Here is a 19,048-nt window from a genome sequence, read left to right as displayed (position 1 = left end):
TGCGAGGCGGCTGCTGACGTCCCGCCCAGGCGGTGCGCGAGGGTGACGCGCGAGAGCGGCAGTGAGGGAGCAGCGGAGACGCGGGTCGGCGAAGCTGTTTAATATGAAAACACCGGTAACAGTCGCGCTCGCGGGTAATACTCCGTGGATACAGCTTACAGCGATGTACATAAAAGAAGACCAGGTCAACCGTTAAGAGACAGCGGGGCTAGCGCTGGACCGGCGGAGACGGGCGGAAAGGCTGCGCTTGGCCTCAGGCGGCGCCCGCTTTGCGGCGGTTAATAAATACCGAGTTGAGGAACCGGACTTGTCTCCCGCTGCGGCGGCTCCGCGGGCCGAGTCACGCCCACAGCGCTAACCGTAACTATTTGGGTACTGTTCATAACTTAATTTTTTTTTTCTCCAGGATACAGAAGAGAGGAATGAAACGGTAAATACAGATACATGTTTAAGTTTCTGCTGGCCACTGAGCGTTCTTCTCAATTTCATATACAGTTTAGTTCATTTAACGTCTGATCCAGTGTCTGATGCAACCCCAAATTCTCTTCTTTTGCCTGAGCAAGTTTTTCTAGGGAGAAAAGAGAAAAAGCAAGACTTAAAATATACATTTTACTGCCTTTTCTCTTTAAATAAAAAACCTGAYTACTTACCTTTACTTTTAAGAGACTACTATAATTACATCCGAGATTTGGGCCAGACAACTATTTTTGTGATTGCTCTCAGTTAAGGGTTTCCTGGACGTGTCCGATATGTAATGTGACAGACACGTATTTTGCTTTAACATCTGATTTATAGGACAGGTCCTTCCGAGCTTCCGCTATTCTGAGAATTTTAAACTAGGTGAAACACTACACACAGTTAGAGCTGCCTCAGTTACAGTTAGAGCCAAGTTAGAGCTTTTCATCTTTGGGAATACTAAAATTGAGGCCTTTGCCAGGCCACCAGATTTTGCCCCAGCTGTCAGGGGTGCTGAGACTGACCAAGCTTGTCAGCACTAACGAGGGGCGCACGCGGCCTGTTGCTCCTGTGTCTGGTCCTGCACCACAGTCACTGTCGCGCCTGTGCTGACTGCGGGGGCCTGGCCYGGGCACGAGGAGCTAGATGCACTTTCAGTGTCATTACTGATGTATTGTATGTGAATCATGAGGAAAAAAACCCAGAAAGCTTAAAGGTAGAGGTATCTTGTTTTTATTGAAAGCGGTTCTTACAGAGGAGGTTGAAGGATCGCTTTTAGAAGTTGCACAGAAGCGACAGGTATTACAGGCAAGAAAAGCTTAAGAAAGGCAGCAGGTCCAAGCCCCCCAGTAGGTGCGAATTACAAGGAGGTCATATCATTGAGAGCATGGTCAAGCTCCTCACTGATAGCTTTGTACTTCAGCTTCTGAGCGTACAGCTCGTCTATCAGGCGCGAAGRCGGAAGGCAAGTTTCAGCAAGAGATGCAGAAAAACAGTCCAGAGGAAGAGGTGTATAGCAGAAGACATGAAGACAGTCAGAATGCAGCAAACCAAGTAATTGCGGGGGGGGAAAAATCAAAGAAGAAAACAGATATGTAGTCAAACATTAGTGTGAAAGCAAAAAATATACACAGCTGCCAGGTCAGAAGCTTCATCTCCATTTCCCCCTTTCCCCCCCACTCCAATAACTGTTTTTCAGTATTCAGATTAAAGAAGATCATGATTCTTTTTAAATAGAAAGGCCCCTTTGAGTACATACAGTTGTGAGTTGACAAGCCATTGGTAGCAACTTTTCAAGAGAAGCTCTTTCAAGAAAATTCCTTCTGGGCAGGAAGTACCAGGCTGGACAGATACGTGCAGTGGATCACCAATTGTCTCACACTGGTCTAGCTATACACCTGATTAATATTTTTGTCCTTTCCCAATAAAATACCTACTCCTAGAATGTTGCTTTCTGATTTGAAATTGAAGACCTGTAAAATCAGGACCCCAAGAGTAATTTCTTACCTTCCAGGTCATCAATAGACTTTTCCAGTTTTGCAACTGTTCTCTCCGCAAATTCAGCACGTGTTTCAGCCTAAAAAAAATAAAAATAAATAGAATAAATGGATGCTGTTAAAAAAATGCTGCCAAAGTACAGTTTGGGGATGGATGATCTTACTTCTTTAAGCTTGTCAGACAGAAGCTTGATTTCTTCTTCATATTTATCTTCTTTTTCCGAGTACTGTGAAAACAATAAACACACTCTTTAAGGGAAGTTGTAGCAGTAATAATGTTTATGAAAAGCCTAACCTATTAATAACCACTTTTCCATTTATGATGGCTGCAAACACCCTTCCCATACTTTTCTCCTCTTCACCAAGACTTCTCTGATTCATGTACCATCATTTTAAGACTAAGGCCGTCCAGAGTTCCTTTACGTATCCGTTTTAGACCTTAACAGGCTTACTTTATTATGCAGCATAAAAATAGCTGAATGTGCAATAAAACACCAAGTCTTCTATACCAAATTAGGGCTAGCTGGAAACAACTGTGTAATGAAATCAAGAGTTTTAACAATTTGCCTTATTAAGAAGTCAAGCCAACAATACAAGAAGAACAAGATAACAAAATCAAGAACAGTCAACTGCCTAGTAATGTGGGAAAGATTCAAATCCAGATTTGCAGGAAGCAGTATTGCRGATAATTACCACATTACTGGCTGTTTTGGTTTTGGGCAGAACAGACACAACATTATCAATAGTCGCCGTTACACAAGCTGTCAAACTCTTAAATTTTTTTGTACTTCTGAATTACTTCTGTGAATTGTGATTACATGTTTTGATTTCCCCCACCATCCCGTAGCTGACTGAAAGAACCAACCTTTTCAGATTGGGCTTCCAGGGACTTCAGGTTGTTAGTGACATTCTTTAATTCCTCTTCAAGGTCACTACATTTACTACAAGAAAAAAAAAGTACAAATTACCACTGTCCCTGTCACTGTTACGACTTTGTTTCATTTTCAAAAGGTCTAAAAATACAGGTTATTAAGTAATTAAGTCTAAAAGCAGTGAGTTTGTTTATGGAACACAAAAAGYTTTTCCAAGTATCCTACATGCCTGCCTTTTGGTAGTAGATTTTTCTAATGAAGTACAACTTTAACCTGCAATTGTAAAAGAATAAATGACACTCTCAAAGCTTAGTGTTGCACGTTTCTCTGTGTTAAGAAATGTCTTAAAATGGTAAGAAATTTATAGGCTTGCATTGCACTGCAACCGACCTTCAGTACAAGAGCTGTTCTGCTTTGTACAGCACTGTAGGATACCTGATGCTGATGTGAGAAGAGCATGTTTAATAAACCTACAAGTGACAAAAGTTATTCTTGAAGCTGAAGTATTAGCAACTTCACCTTCAACATTTTTCATGAAAAAGAACCAAATGGGCCATTATGGTTCTTCATAATGCTGGCAGCCTTTGAAATGACACTATTAAACAGCTGGACATTGTACTGATACTGTTAAAAACAAACAAAGGAAAACCCTGAAAAATGCCATGTGTATTTGTGTTATGAAAGCGATCTCACATAGTAAGATCTTTATTGTACTCTAAACTACATCCGTGTATGTGAAACTACTCACACTTCTGACACCTCTGCACGCTCTTCAGCTCTTTCCAGTTCACCCTCCAAAATAACCAGTTTACGGGCAACCTGTAAAGAGAAAATAACTATATCAAGCCAGTTGATAACTTCTTATCTGTCTCCCTCAAAGCACTATGCTTATGCTTTCCTTCTGACTTGATGTAAACTAGAAGAAAATATACAGCGCTTGCACATACAAGACAGGGACCTTTTTCCCTAAAGAAGGTAGACTTTGCAGTGGTCTTAGCATTAAACACCTAAGATGCTGCTATTGGTCACTATTAGAATTACACCTTTTGGAAATATTCCAAAGTCAAACCATCACATAGTAGAAAGTATACAAAGAAGAACTAAACCGAACAGTAACAAAGTTGTTCATAGTCCTCTTGTGTATTTTATCTTTTCCTTACTGAGGCATCCCTTTTACCTCTTCATATTTGCGGTCAGCTTCTTCAGCAATATGCTTAGCCTCTTTCAGTTGCATCTCCTGAATCTCCATTTTTTCTTCATCTTTCATTGCTCTGTTCTCAATAACCTTCATTCCTCTGCAGAAGTCAAAGCAAGTATGTTTAACGCAGAAGATTTTTATCACTTTGTCTCAAAGGTCCTAAAGTATACTTCAGTATTTCTAACTAAAAAGTGACCCCATTATGACCAATCCAAACTATCATGTTCTGCAAGGTTAACAGAATTACGCGTTTTAAACTAGTAAAAAAGACAGCTCTAGTTCTGAGTCACTGACCTGCAATACATATTTGCACATGTAAATACTGAATTATATAGGAAAATTCATTTAATTTACATTCACCTTTTTTTCTTAACATCCCTATCCCCACACCCAAAAAAAGGAAACATACCTCTCGCTCTCATCGGCTGCTTTCTCAGCCTCCTCCAGTTTCTGCAAGGCTGTAGCCAGTCGTTCCTGGGCACGATCCAACTCCTCTTCCACGAGTTGGATACGTCTATTCAGAGCTGCCACCTCACCTTCAGCCTGTAAGGAATAATCATCCAGAATTGAGTTTATATAGAAGACAGTTGCCTGCTGACAAAAGTTCACTTCTAATTAGTTTCCTTAAAATTGCAAATCTCCTTGCTATATGCAGGGAAACCTCTAGGAACCCTTTTCCTCTGTGCTTTTTATTTGTTTAAATTGAGGCATTTCAGGAATTTCAAGGTACAGAGTATGTRCTTCTCATTTCTTTTTTAATGGTACTTCTTATCACTCCTGCCATAGAACAAGAAATTAAATATTGATTCAAAAAGGAGGAGTATTTTCAAATCATTTTACAGGGTTGGATCTATCTGTAGAATTCAAAAGTTAAAAACTGAACTGTTTCCATAACGGCTTGTTCCAAAAAATTCCACAATTGCTTTTTATGTTCTTGGTTCTATCACAGCTTACAGTAATATGCTATCATAATACACTGTTGGAATTAAAGCCATTTCATTATCCATTATGGGTTCCTTAGCCTGTAAATGCTATATAATCTTTACACAGTCAGCTGGGCAGGGTATGGTCAGCCTCAGCATGGGAGAGTCAGTCACYTATGTAACATAAACAGGGCAAAACTAGGTATGTTGTTAAAATAAATCTACTTTCCTTTTTCATTGTTTCCTGTGGTACTTTGGGAATTAGGCAGAAAACATTTCTTAATGATCATATCTGTTTACATATTACTGAATAAACTGAGTAGTAGTGGGAAAAACTATTACTGTTTAAAACAGACTAGATAAAAACAGAGGGGTTGCTGGGAGCAATACTTGCATACAGACAATATGAACAAATTAGTCTCCATAAATACAGTGTTTATTAAGATATGGCTCCTTTAATTGCCCATTATTTGGAAAAAAAAAAAAAGCATACTTCAAACTGCCAGGTTTGCTCACCTATCTAGCATGTAGGTCTACCCAAATCTGAGCGCGATTGCCCTATGTAAGTACTTAAGATTAGCACTTTTTAAAAATACACTCTTTTGGGCTATAGATCCTTAAAGGGCAACAGTTTTATGCTTTGTGTTAAACACTTTGCAAAACAGATGTTTTGCTGCAGCTTCTGAAATTCGGTTACTTACTGCTCCTCCTAAGTTGGAGGAAGTGGTTTCCATTCATAGCTGTACCATCTTGGTAAGGATTTCAGCGACTGATGCAAATGGAAGCTGGCCCGAGATTCCTCTAGTCATAAATCATGCAGCATTTCATTTGCTTTCTATCCGAAGGCTATGTATTTAACTTACTACATTTACACACAAGGTATCGACCGTGTAGAAAACAGGCATCTGTTATATGGCGGTCTGCAACTTCTTCCACTAGACGGGACATTTTAAGTCATATTTTAATTAAACAAGATTCCAAAGCTACGGAGATGGGGCCACTGGGAAGTTGGAGTTAGCCTGGCTCCACCTCTCCCAGAAGCAGCCCGCAGTCCTTATACGGTAAAACTAACTCGCTGACATGTGATAAAATAGCAGGAAGATGCCGGGAAGGCTGATCACACACAAACCTAAGTGAAACCAGCTGTCCAGCCCCGGGAGAGCCACACACTAGTGGAGAGTTCTCATTTCTCTGTGAAAACGGGGAGGAAAAGTTACTTTCCAGCAGTTCGGACATTTCCCAGCTGCGCTGGAGCCAGCGGTGCAGCGCCGAGAGGCGGGAACTCCCCGCTCGTTGTCGTGCAGCGCTTTTTCCTAATTAAACAGCAAATTCCTACTAAACTCGTAGCCGCTCCCCGGTGCCGAGAAGAGCTCCCAGCGCCCTTTCCAAGGCGACGGCCGCACAGCGCGATAGCAGCGAGCGCTGCGGCGCCGCGCCCGGCCCGGCCCGGCCCGCGGGAGGGAGGGAGGCGCGGGCGAGGCGCTGCGCCGTCCGCAGGGAGCCGTGGAGCGGAGCAGCGAGAGGGACAGCGCAGGGACGAAGGCAGCCGGCGGCCGAGCCGTCCTCCCGCGGCAGGAGAGAGCCAGGCGCGCCGCAGCGAGAGAGAGCCAGAGACAGGAAGGAAGGAGCAGGGCAGACCGAGAGAGAGGCGAGCAGGCAGCCCGGGCGGTCTCACTTTCTCCCGCAGGTCCCGTTCCAGGTCCAGCTCCCGCTGGAGGACCTGGGCGCGATCCTCCGCCTCATCGGCCTGTTGCTGCAGGCACTGGATCTTCCTCTTCACGGCTTCCAGGGAGCTCGGCGCGGCCATGGGCGCGGCGCTGGCGGCGGGGCGCGGAGGGGCTGCACGTGGCGGCTCGCGGCCCCGCGGCTTTCAATGGGCCGATGACGTCGCGCGGCTGGAGGTGGGGTGGTGACGTCAGCACGGAGGAGCCGGCGCGGGGCAGCGCCGGCGGCCCGGCACCCCCGGACCCCCCGGCACCCCCGGCCCGGCCCCCACCAGCACCCTGAAGGCGCCGGCATGTTCCCCCGCTCCTGCGCTCCCCCGCACAGTTCCTTTTTTTTTTCTTTTTTTTTGTGTGTTCCCGAAGCCAAACGGCATCCTGATGCCAGAGCAGCTCCGTGCTRCTGTCCCAGATTCACAGAAAGAGCACTGTTTCATTGACTTCTCTTAAGGAAATCCCCCCCSCCCAAAGTTCTCCCCCACTCCAGGCACCCCGTACTGCTCCAGACCCCAGTGCAGCGCTACGAGTTCATCTCTCCGTAGCCATAAAGCCCTCAGCCGAGCTGAATCCCTGGGGCAGCTTTGTGTGGCATGCGCTTACTGCAAAAGAACCGATCCTGAGTTCATTTTGGCAGAAGAGACTTACGTACCTGAAACATGAGACAGTTTTTCCTATCTCCTGATGAGAGTACTGCAGTATAATAATTCTTGGTGATTTACATCTCCAATGTACTACATACATACTGCAAAACATACAAAATCTAGTTACAGACAAACATTAACTGTAGGTACGTACATCAGTTGCCTTCTTTTCAGCCTGCTCTAGCTTTTCCTGGGCATCTTTGAGAGCCTCTGAGTACTTATCCAGTTCATCTTCAGTTCCTTTCAACTTTTTCTGCAGGGCTACCAGCTCATCCTCTACCTTTCAAGAGAAAAAGACAACATGAGCATTTTGACATATTATTGGTTACTCTGGTTACAGGTTAGCATGGCTAAAACTTCTCTTTACTATTAGTTTTAATCTAACTTAACATACAAAACAGATAAAAGGTCTGATAAAAGATCAGAYTGAAGTTCCAATAGGGCAGGTACTCTGAGAATGGCTGGTAGCATGTGCCAGGCAAAGATCATTAAAAACATATCATCGTTAGAATAATATTCCCTGTCACTGCACACACAGTATCTGGTTTAATACATGACTTGTTATAATCCTTTTTTCATCTCATTTCTTTCTGGACCCCACAACATCCTGCAGCAGCTCATTCTAYAACATAATCGAAAAAGTTTTAAAATTATGTCCTTTTGCTTATTTTAAGCCTGGTAAGTTTCTAGGAAACCATTCAATTCCTGTATCGTTAGAAAAAAACAGCAGTCATTCCCTAATCACCTTTTCTACATCATTCCAGACACTTCAAACCAAACGTAACAGCCTGAAAGCAGACRGCCTGCTGCAGACATTGCTGTGAGCAGGAGGTCGGACTAGATGACCTCCAAAGGTCCCCTCCAACCTGAATTGTTCTGTGTTTCTAACTGTGGTCCAACAAGGTACGCTCCATCCTACCATGAGGGTCAGACTCCACCATACCATATAAATCCATATTGTCTGCTAGAATGGTACTATTTATATCCTGGTGGGAGACTGTTTAATGACAAACTGTCTCATGCTCCCTGAAGAATTTGCATTATCAGGAGGCTTACTGCTGATAACTGGTGTGCCTGCGAGCCCATCTGCTCCATCAGTTCATTTGCAATACAAAACAGTTCAGCCTGTACAGAAACTGATTTAAGCATTTAGCTTTGCCTTTATGTAAGTTTAGGCTATCAAAACAGCTCACTTAAAATAGGTTGTGTTTTAGTGCATTTAATTTCTTCACTCTAGCTGCCAAGATAGGTTTAACAACATTTTTGGTAGCATGCTATTCTTGAATGCTGTTGTGTTGCTATACTTCTCAGAGTAACCAGATAGTGTGACAGAACTGAATATGCTTACTTAGATGCATTAATAGGGGGAGAGTAAGTAGGATGAAGGAGGTGATGCTTCCTTTGTATATGACATTAAAATCACTACTTGAGTACTGTGCCTACATTATAAAAAAAAAAAAAAAGCTGTAAAACTGGAGACAATTCAGAAAAGAGGTATAAAACCAAAGACTTTCTTTCTCTTTTTGGCTTTTTATTGTGAACTACCCTAATATAGGTAATACTTGAATAAAAAATAGTCTTGAAAATTCCCATGAGTGTGTCATTTGCTCTATCAGTCCATAGGGAATCACATTTGATAACTAAATGCAAGGGAAGGTTAAGCATTTAATCACCATTAACTACTCCGGACAATAATCTGCTGTGGCTGTTATGCCACTGAGCGCAGAAAGATTATCTAGGGAAGCAATGTGGCCCAACAGAATAGCATYTGATCAAGACCTCAGAGGCTGTATAAGAGATGGGTATTATACATGGTGATGTGTGAAGACAGTAAAAGCCCACTGTAATGAAATAGGAGAGACAAGCAGTTTTTCTTATCTTGGGGTAGAAGGGGAAGACAGCAGCAGCTGACCTGTTTAGAAACTTTTCTTCCTGTTGTTTTAGCTACATGGATGATCAGTTTAAAGTTTAGTTATACCTCTCAAGGATCTCAAATTGAACTTGAACAGAAAAATATTTGGAGGAATGAGCGCTAATAACGCATTAGAGCAGTCTGGAAGATGTAATGGAAGCAACCACATTTAGAGAAAAAAGGTATRGAATATAAAAGAAAAGGACACGAGAATTACGTAAGAAGTGCTATAACAAACTTGAATGTAAAAGTCAGCATATGTTTCACGATCATTCTCAAAGTATTATAGCTCAAATATGAAATAGATACCCAGAATAAAAAATACAGAAAAGCAAAAGAACATGTAAATTTTATCACTATAATTCAGTTAAAATAAGAACTTTCAAATCCAGATATTTTTGATTATTCTAAACATAAAGTATTGTAACATATCTAATCTCAAGTCATAGCTGGCAGCTCTAACATGGGCACTCCACATACCAGCGCTAGGCCCTGGTGAACTTTATTAATTCACTTCAAGGAGAGGCTCAATAAATTTTTAGATGCAGCTCAGACTTCAGGAGTTATTAACAATTCTATAGCTGTAACAGCTTTGATTTTGAATCCGTAAGGTCTTTTCCATGGAATTACAAGYACAAGGCAATTAATACAATTATGTAAGATTCAGGAAAACTTAGACAAAGTATTCTTAACAATCTGYGGACAGTGCTAATTTTTCAGGGCCTCAGATGGCTGAGAAAATAAGTTAATACTTAGTCCTGGTTGTACAGGTGTAACATCATAAAAAGGCAAAAGACTTCAAAAGAAGATTAAGAGAAAACCTGAGTTCAAGTTATTTTGCTTTCTGAATCAGAAAGTTGCAAGATAGCATTTTGTTACACTTGTTTCCACATCATATATACAATCATTTTTTTTTCTACTTGCCTGTTTGCATTTGTCCTCAGCTGCCTTCTTATCCGCTTCAGCCTGCTCTGCTCTATCAATTGCATTCTCCTTGTCTAACTTAAGCATCTGCATCTTTTTCTTGATTGCTTCCATTTTTGCTCAAGGATAGGTTGTATCTGTCGCACAACTGGAAGAATTCTGAAGACTGAAGTTTTAGATTTTTTAAGACTTGGGCAGAGAAAGGAGTTGTGCCCAGTCAAGTCACAGGGAAAATGAGCTCAAGTGTTTGTAGAGAGCTTTAAACTGAGACCCCTGGAYAAAGCCCAGATTTGTTGGCCTCCTCTCTGATCTTTCATATACAGCCTTTCTAAGGAATGAGCTGGAACAGACTCACCAGAGGAATCTTCACCACTCCATCATCTCCTTATTTGGGTTCTGTTTTCTTAAAGAGAAAACCGTTTCCATTTTTAAGCTTCTGACAGAAGCAAAAGCGTTGACATATGAACACATGCTTGAAAGAAAGCTTATTAGCACCCCTCAGTGTTTGCAGAGCAATTAAACAGCCCAACAGATCTAAGGAGAATGGCCTGGCTTCTTATAAAACRGCATAACAGCAATGAAAGAAAGGGAAGGATCCTTTTGGATTATCCCAGAATAAATCCACACATAAAGCAAACCTACATGCAAGAGGTAGCTAAATTTATATTATAAAAACATCCAGGGTATTGTATGAGACAACAAAATTATTGCYGTGAGAATATGCACTTGAGACTTGTGTTTCATTAAAGAAATAACTATAATCTGCATAATACAAAAAAGAGGCCAGATTTGGATCCYGAGCGCAAGCTCAAAGGCCTTATTGGTGAATTTGAGTGCCTGTCTTTAAAAATTCACTCACTAAAAACTTAGAGAATTGAGCAACACTTCCGAAGTCGCGGTCTGACAAGCACTGTAAGTCATTACTTGTGCAGCACGAAGCAGCCTCCTCCTCTCGTGCTGGACAAGGCAGAGGCCCTGGGAAGAGCAGCAGGAGCAGCCCCACTGAGGGCCCCCCCTGAAGGGCATCCAGCAACCCCAGGAAGACCTCCTACTGCCAACCCTACAAAACCAATCCCCATTCCCCACCTGCCCTCTCCCATYCCACTTCATGGGAAACTTGCATAGGAAATATGCTCTAGCTTAACTTCACAGCACCTGTCACCTACTTTGTCCTGACTGTAGCGAGGGCTGTCCCTCCACAGCGCACCAGGGAGACCTGCTCTGCAGCTCAGACCGGCCAAAACCCACGACATCTACCCACACGGATGACAACATGAAAAACAGAAAMATATACGGGATTCAGAGTCTATTCYGAAGTGATTTTTCTCTCCCTCCCCGACCACTGCCTCGCAAGGGCCGCTTCGGCCCTCGGCGCCCCAAGATGGCTGCCGGGGAGCGCCCCGGGGGGCGGTGTTCTTGCAGCGCCAAGATGGCGGCCCGCGCTGGGACTACAGCTCCCAGAGGGCAGCGCGCGGGAAGGGGGCGGTAGCGGGCGGCGGGGCGCGCCCGCCGCCGGGCCCGGCAGCTCCTGGGTCTCCTGCGGCAATTAAATAACCCCAGGTCCAGCCGCCTTATTTATTTATTTATTTATTTATTTATTTATTATTCTTGTCCGAGCACTGTGATTTGAAGAGCGCAAGATGAAGCAGCAGCGGTAAAAGCTGCAGGTTGTATTGGAGCCGGTCTGAGGAGATCGGACGAGGCACTAAATTAAGAGTGCGGCTGAGCCTGCAGAAATGGTGTTAAGAACTAATAAACCATATTGATCACCACCGCGGCGCACGTTCCCCTGGCCCCCTGCTCCCGTGAGCGTTCGGGGGCCCCGTGTGTGGCTCAGCCCTGCCCGTGAGGGCGGCGGGTCGCACGAGTGCCGGGGGGAGCTTTGGCCGCCGGGGAAACTCCAGGTGTCTGTTTGGGGTCAGCGCCGATAACCACAGACTTGCGCTGAAGCGTCTGAGGAGACACGTGGYGCCCTGGTAGCTGCCACCGCACTGCAGCTGCCTCTTGTAGCCGGTGCGGCACGGTGATGGAGATCTTCACCATCTTTCTTTGGGGCGAGGGAGATCTTCAATAACTTTCTCCTGGTGGCTCCGATCTGCTATTCCAGCTCAGCTGTGTTTTGTGGCTCCTTTGGGGCTTCCTTCCCTGGGGCAGGCCCTTCTGGGCCCACACTGGTCCTCACAGCTTAGGGGTCAAAATGAGCTGAGGCAACCACCTTGGCGTGTCCTGCTAACCACTGCCAAGCACAAGTCACACCCTTCAGCTTTACTTTTTGGAGCAAGGGCCATCCTCTCTCGGCAGTACATGCTTCATATAACCCCCCTTCTCCATAGCCGTACAAGTAATAAACARCAGGGACCTACTTGCTGAAGGAATCTGACAGTCAGCTCCCTGCTTTATTGCTGCATGGTGTCCCCTAGGTCAACTCATGCTCCTAACGAGTTCGCAGGTCTTCAGTTTCATAATTAAAGGCCTTGGTGTTGCAGTTGGCTGCGGTCACCTGCTTTCCTTTCTTCACGATTGGCCTTGGGTTTTGTGCCGGTGCTGCTGTTTCGTTCCTTCTGCTTTCACAGCAGGGACCACGAACTGCCCAAGGTCTTCCGGAGCAGCAGGTTTCGGGTGYGCAGCTTTTGAGCCACGCTGAGTGGGGCTAGCAGTGGAGGGGGGAAGGAGTGGAGCCGTGCGTTGGCCCTGTCTGACACGGCACGGGCGAGAACTCGTGYGATGGAGGCAGCCGCAAGACTCTGCAAGCCTCTCCCCGAGACTGCAGCTGCACGTAGCCTTGGGCGCGGGTTTCAAGCTGCTTCTGAGGCTGCTCTTGCAGCCTCTTCATAATTTCTCATTCCTGAGAGGAGCAGAGGTGGCTTTGCAGCCAGCGAACCAGCCCCTCTCTGCCTCAGGCTTGGGCAGGCTCAGAATCGGCGCTGGAGCGCTGAATGCTGAATGAGACTCTTTTTCYTTTGTACTTCTACAGCAAGAAGATCATTTTCTAATCAACTCGGTAGCATGACTCAGAGCCGCTTTTAGAAAGGAACATCAAGGAACATGTCATCCCGTGTAGCCCTTAAACCAGGTACATTCCCTTCCTCCCCTCCCTGCTTCACGAAAGAAAGAGAAATGCCCCAAAGATTCACTCTGGCCCCTCGGTAACAATAATCCTGTCACCCCCATAGCCGCTGGCTTTCATTAGCTTGGGAAACAGCGAGCRAGCAAGCCTCTGAGAGAAGAAAGGAGCCTTCAAAGCATTTTTTTGGGGTGTGTGTGGGGGGAAGGTGCTTTGTAGGTTGTACGACTACCTTTGTTTATTCCTTTCCCTTCAGAGGGATTGTTTGGGCCTAGCAAGGCTTGGCAAGCTTGTGYGTATAAATAAGAGCGGGTATCTGAAGGGAATGAAGCTGGATCGTTTGTGAGCGTGCTCATTTCTTTGGCAGCACGAGGCATGGGAAGCGCGTTGCCGTAGGTGTTTTAACAGGCCGGGGGKGCCTTTTTGGCCCTGCTCACTGAAGTCCAGCAGTTCTCAAACTTTTCCCTTCTCTGAATCCCCACTAGAAGTTTTTGTCTGGGATTAGCTGGGACTAGTACCACATCCCATTTCACTATCTGGGAAGAGCAAACACTTTAGAGCCTCATTTTCTCACCCGGCTCCTGCTCTGTCCCAAACTCCTGGTCATAAAAGATCACTTTCCTCTATTTCACACCGAATGAGCTCCAACTCCTCCTCCTCTGCAAAGCTGCATRAGTCAAGGCTAGGAATGTGTCAAAGAAAGAAGCTGCTGACAATCCTTTACCGATCTCCTTTGGTTTCTTAATATAATTATCTCCAAATAGCCAACTGTCTCTTGCAAAGTTTCCCTTCTAGAAACTAGACAATATGGTGTATCATTAGCAGCACACTATAACAAAGGTGGCACTAGAATGAACATCACACTTTTCTCTTCCTGGTGTTTCCTTTTAAATGTTCAGTTAAAAAAATGACAAAATCCAAAAAACCCTCATATCTCACTGAATTTGTCGGTTCTCCCTGCAGGGCTGTCTCCCCGTGTGAAGGGTATACCAGGGCAGTAACAATCTGTAATGCCCTCTTTCTCCTACTTTCTCGTTAAGTACCCACTAGTCACCACTGATGGAAACAGGGTACTGGGCTAGGTGTGACCAAAAAGACAGATCTTCTGCAAGGACGCCAGGAGAGGAGGAACCGGCAGCCTCTACCCCAAGCCTCTGCCTATCCTTCCTTTCTCTGGACTGGCTGTATTGCCTTCACTGGGAAAACCCACTCTGTCGCAGAGAAGGATTTGCCTTTAGAGCAAAACACAGTCATCCATATGGGCTGTCCTCTCTTCTGTTACTTTGCTATTAGAGCCCATTTCGGGACCATACTGAAAGCTTTAAGCTCTTCCTTGCCATTAGATGGCAATGCAGATCCACAGATCCTCTTCCTTCTTGAGCCTCTGGAAAACCATCTTGCTGCTGGTGGAATGGCTGGTAAAGCCTCAAATCTTCTATTTCTGCCTATCTCACCTCTTAAGACTGAGGCATCCTGGATTTGTTTTGCCTGCAAACAAATGGAGCTGSCTGCCTGGGATGCCAGCTCCTCCGGAGTCCTCTGTGGCATGATCTCTCTCTCTCTCCATCTGGGCCCCCCTATGTGCACAGAGGTTTATTTTTTTACTCTTTCAGCGATTAATTCGTTTGTCTCTTGTTTTGCTGTTTCCACAAGACATTTTGCTATCTTGCTTGTTTCTCAGCTTATTGCCAAAACTGGCAGGCAAGTGAGTCATGGGCTGCCTCAGGCCAAACCCCGGAGGATACAGACTCCTTCCTAGGGTCATGAATCTCCCATCTGGGGAGTTATAAAGAACTGCAGCGACAAATAACTACCACTGCTGAATGCTTTCCCCTAGATCCATTTTTCAGCTTTTCCATTGTCTGCACTTGACTGGTTCATTTAACATGTGCGTTACTGGGTTTTTTTTTCCTTCCCATTTCCCTTTCCACCAGAAAATGTCACCAACTTGCATCTAACTTTTGCTTAGAAAACTTGCAGGTTCCTTTGTGTGCTGAAACCAAGCAAGTCTGCGCCTTCAAGGCAGAACATCCATAGCTTTTTCTGGAGCCTGTTTTAAGTGCAATCCTATGCCAAGCAGTATCCATTAGCTCCCAGTAATGCTATATTGATGCTGGGCAGCTAGCAGGGGAAGTTGTGGGACCTTCTGGAGTGCGATTCTGATATTGCATCATCAGATCTGTCTGGCTTGGTAACTTCAGCAGYGCCAGTGGCCGAAATCCTCCATGGCACCAGAGAGAATGAAACCAGGATCACCCCCAGCCCCCCTTTTTTTGTGACATCTTTTCTTTAAAACCTGTTTTGATGCTGTGGCAGCTCCTGTGGAAAGCTCCTGACTGCTGCTTGGAGCAGGGCAGGGTGACAGGGACATTTCACCCTGTACCAGGCAGTGGTGGGAAACTGTGGCTGCAAATGCAGTGAGGCCATTTAGCCTGGGAGCACAGGACCCTACAGCTTGGCAGTCAGATGCCAGGGGCCTTGCAGAGATTGTCACTGTYCCTTGTCACTCACACCTCCCCTATCTGTCACCATGCGCACCTCCCAGCTTTCCTGGATTTTAAATGGTCTAAACAATAAAGAATTTGCCCTTATCCCCAGGAGAAGAAGTGCTTCTCTCTCACAGAAAGGCTTTCTTTATTCCTGCTGCCCAAGAAGTTAATAGTATTTCTAAGCACTGTTGCTGATGTGAGCAGTGTGCTGTAGATAAGTTATATCAGGAGAAAGCACTATCGCCTGGGCTTACATGCTTTGTGCTTATCCATTGGACTTTTAAAAGCTGTTGCATTTAATTATCCATTTTTCAAAGCATTTACTAATCATTTATTAGCCCTTTGTTCATTTGCTGTAGATGTAACTCAACATATAAAGTGAGCCCAGTCATTTTATAGCCAAGCACATCTCAGGGGGAGGAAAGCACTGAGCGATAGAAAAGACCCTCCTCATCCTACTTATCTGTAAAGCACTTGGCACATGGTGGTACAACTCTAGCTGGGGCCTCTGGGTACTTCAGTAATAAAAATACTAGCACCTTAAGCTGCCCCATCACCTAGAGAGCTGTGGCACTGGAAGAATTAGGTGGCAGGCTGCATTTCGGACTGGAGATTTCTAACTTTAAGTTATCACTGTCAAACCTCATGATTTCTCCTGTGCAGCCGTTCACTCCCTGTGACTGAGCCTTTCCCAGCCCCGTGCTCCCCGGCACCCCGTCTGGATCTCAGAGCTTGCAGCGCTGCAGCCTCCCCTCTGCTCTGTGCCCTGTGCGCCTGGCACCGTCGCGGGGTAGGGACTGTGCCCTCCAGCGGGATCGTGTGCTTCGGGCAGTCTAGCACAAAGCTGCACTGCAGCCCCTCTTTGGTCCCAGTGAGGTAGAGCTGCAAGTACAGCTTGGTCAACCAGGCAAGGGCAATCATCTCGCACGTGTCATCCCTTGCTATCTGTCTGCTCCCAGCCGTGAATTCACCCCCAGACAAACATCAGAGGAAAATTCTTAGCGTTCAGCATTATTGGCTGTAAGTCCTGGGATCAGAGAGCTTCAGGAACCAAACAAATATCTTCCTTGCCTGAAAGGTCAGCACTGACAGATTGGTTTCCCCAAAGACTTGTAGGCTCTTCCTGGGGAACCAGGGCCAGCTCTTCCCTAGCTGTTGTAATTTCCCTTTGATTTCTACCAAGAAATGAAGAAACCTTTATTTCCTGATAGAGCAACATCCCAATTCGCCTCTATCCTCTTCTGCAATAAATAGCATATCAAGCAGCAAATCAGAGCCATTGCTACCAAAAGGCTAAAAAATAAGTGTCTCTATCTATTCTGGCATTATAAGAAGGCATTATAAGGCTTGGGATCATCTCACCCAACTTGAGGCATCTTAATGAAGCACCTAATTTATGCAGGTGTTTCTCTTTTGCTCTAGTCAATGGGATAAGGGAAACTTTGAAAGCAGGGGAGGAGGAGATGACGTTTTATAAATGTTGTTGCTTTGTTTCTTAAAAAAAAAGATGATTTTCATAGCCCACCTGGGTTTTAAATTGCTTTTCTGGCTYTCCTCATGAACGTTTCTCTGAATGTTTGCATGTCTTCTGTTTGCCCTCAATGTGGGGGAAAAGCTTAAGTGAGTAAGTTTTTATTTGACTTGTAAATAATGCTGGAGTGATGCATTATCACAGAGTCTCAGAACTCCATGTCTGGTCCTCCAGTTAGATATGACATGCCAGAGACATCGCCCAAGTAGGCTTCAAGGCAGCACAGGGGAAGGGTTTAAAATAACTTCGAGGAAGACCATCTCAAACTTTATTCTGTACCTCTGTTTAGCCCACAAATCATCAGGAGCTTGTGAAATAATTGCTTTGGACAGATAATAAAACATCCTCYGGCAAAACTAAGGTACTTAATATACTGCCCAAGTCAATTTCCCTTATTTCTGCTGTACTCTTGCTTTTAATAATTGTTTAATGAAAAATTCAAAATTAATTGAAACTGGCATTAGACATTCATGTGTTCTAGTGAGGGCTTCAGTACTTCAATATTTCATTAGCTGACTTCACTGCAATGCTTCTCCTTCTCATGGCTTTCATAGGCTAGAATATCATCTCCTTCCATAAAATGAAGGGTCCCAACATGGGCAGATAAGGGCTCATGGTACCTGAGAAAGTTTGCAACCGTGTCATAGKCAAAGAAATAAAAATTATAAAAATCATAGCTGTGTGTTTTCCTTCTGCCACCATCCCCCTCCCTTTCTATTTTGTGATATGCATCTGAGCCTTGTCTGGAAAGAGCAGCCCTAAAAATAAACAGGAGCTGTCTGAAAGGTGTCTGAGGGAGGTATTTGGCAGCTGTCAGGCTGTCACGTATGCTAGAAGGATGGATCTGATGGACTCGCTGACACCAGACGGGCTCGGCTGAAATGAGAATACCTTATGCTTCCCTTGGCAGTCACTGGGCAAATTCTGCTGGCCGGAGCCATTGCACCTCAGTGCGTCTGGGGCCTGATCCAGTTCTGGCTGCCGTCAATGAGAGTCTGTCCTTGGATGGCAGTGGGAATTGGACCAGACCTTTGCTTTACCCCTGAGTTTCTGGCTTTACACCAAGGATGATTTTTGGCTCCTCAAGTGAATGTCACCCCAATGTAGAGGGATGCACCCAGGCCCCATATACTGGAACGCTAAGGCCCTTGGTTCCTTCCTTTGGCAGTTTAGATCAGGAACATGTATGCTTATGCTCCTATAGGTCTCTGAAAGTGAGACTCCACACTGAGACGCCTAAATCTGAGAACAAGAGCCTAACCTTTGACAATTTTTGTTATAACAGCTTTGAACCTCTCTGTGCCTCAGTATCTCCTTCTGTCTAATAGGGGTGATGTTATCCTGACTTCAAGAAGATTACTGACATATCTGTGGATTGAGGCTTGTATTTGTAAATGCTTCCATGGAAGAGACCACTACTGTGCTAAAAGCTGTTACTATTTCTCACAAGGTGCTTACTGGGCATGTGTTACACCATGCAGCAGCCACGAGATGAGCAAACACAAACATAAAGGCATGATATGATTCATCTCAAGCTTTTACAGAAACTCAGTGGCAGAAATCCCAGTGCCCACCAAATGATCCTACCTTTACAGTGGCCAGATCTGGAAAGAAAAACCCGCTAGCGGAAGCCTTGCTTCTGCTCAAGTGCATGGGGAAATCTCCATTGCTTGTAGTATAGCTGAAGATATTTGCTGCTGTTCTTGGCAGAGACATAATGCGTTGGGGAGGGAAAAAAAGAATGGAGGCGTGAAGAGAGGGTGGAAACCTTCTTGTTTCTCAATGGGAGAACAGACACGTCTTGTTCTCAATAGGAGCTGA

The 19,048-nt window shown here is 45.0% G+C and overlaps 1 protein-coding gene across 8 annotated transcripts; it reads right to left on the bottom strand.

The window, feature by feature from the left end:
- Positions 1–85: 85 nt before the first annotated feature.
- Positions 86–11,545, bottom strand: TPM4 (tropomyosin 4). Of its 8 annotated transcripts, XM_026067098.1 has the most exons (10): positions 11,310–11,545; positions 10,144–10,546; positions 7,462–7,587; positions 4,432–4,565; positions 4,002–4,119; positions 3,573–3,643; positions 2,818–2,893; positions 2,117–2,179; positions 1,963–2,032; positions 575–1,398 (listed from the first exon to the last, which is right to left on the bottom strand). In XM_026067098.1, the coding sequence occupies exons 2-10, from the start codon at positions 10,255–10,257 to the stop codon at positions 1,316–1,318; spliced, it is 855 nt and encodes a 284-aa protein (XP_025922883.1). In that variant the 5' UTR covers positions 10,258–10,546; positions 11,310–11,545; the 3' UTR covers positions 575–1,315. The 8 variants fall into 8 exon arrangements, with proteins under 8 accessions (XP_025922876.1, XP_025922879.1, XP_025922882.1 ...); XM_026067091.1 differs by lacking the exons at positions 575–1,398; positions 10,144–10,546; positions 11,310–11,545 and adding exons at positions 86–568; positions 6,621–6,840 and having other exon boundaries at positions 7,462–7,585; XM_026067094.1 differs by lacking the exons at positions 575–1,398; positions 7,462–7,587; positions 10,144–10,546; positions 11,310–11,545 and adding exons at positions 86–568; positions 5,647–6,136; positions 6,621–6,710.
- Between the last annotated feature and the right edge of the window lie 7,503 nt (positions 11,546–19,048).

The sequence above is a fragment of the Apteryx rowi genome, unplaced genomic scaffold (assembly GCF_003343035.1).
Source record: "Apteryx rowi isolate R43461 unplaced genomic scaffold, aptRow1 scaffold_254, whole genome shotgun sequence".
Taxonomy (NCBI): Eukaryota; Metazoa; Chordata; class Aves; order Apterygiformes; family Apterygidae; genus Apteryx; species Apteryx rowi.
Note: the sequence above shows the minus strand (reverse complement) of the source record. Positions and strands in the feature narration are given on the sequence as shown.

Excerpts from the sequence above, each read along its gene's own strand:
- TPM4 (XM_026067098.1), bottom strand. The coding sequence starts at position 10,257 with ATGGAAGCAATCAAGAAAAAGATGCAGATGCTTAAGTTAGACAAGGAG. Across the intron at positions 7,588-10,143 it reads CTGAGGACAAATGCAAACAG|GTAGAGGATGAGCTGGTAGC; the intron begins GCAAGTAGAAAA and ends TTCTCTTGAAAG. Across the intron at positions 2,033-2,116 it reads TGTCTGACAAGCTTAAAGAA|GCTGAAACACGTGCTGAATT; the intron begins GTAAGATCATCC and ends TATTTTTTTTAG.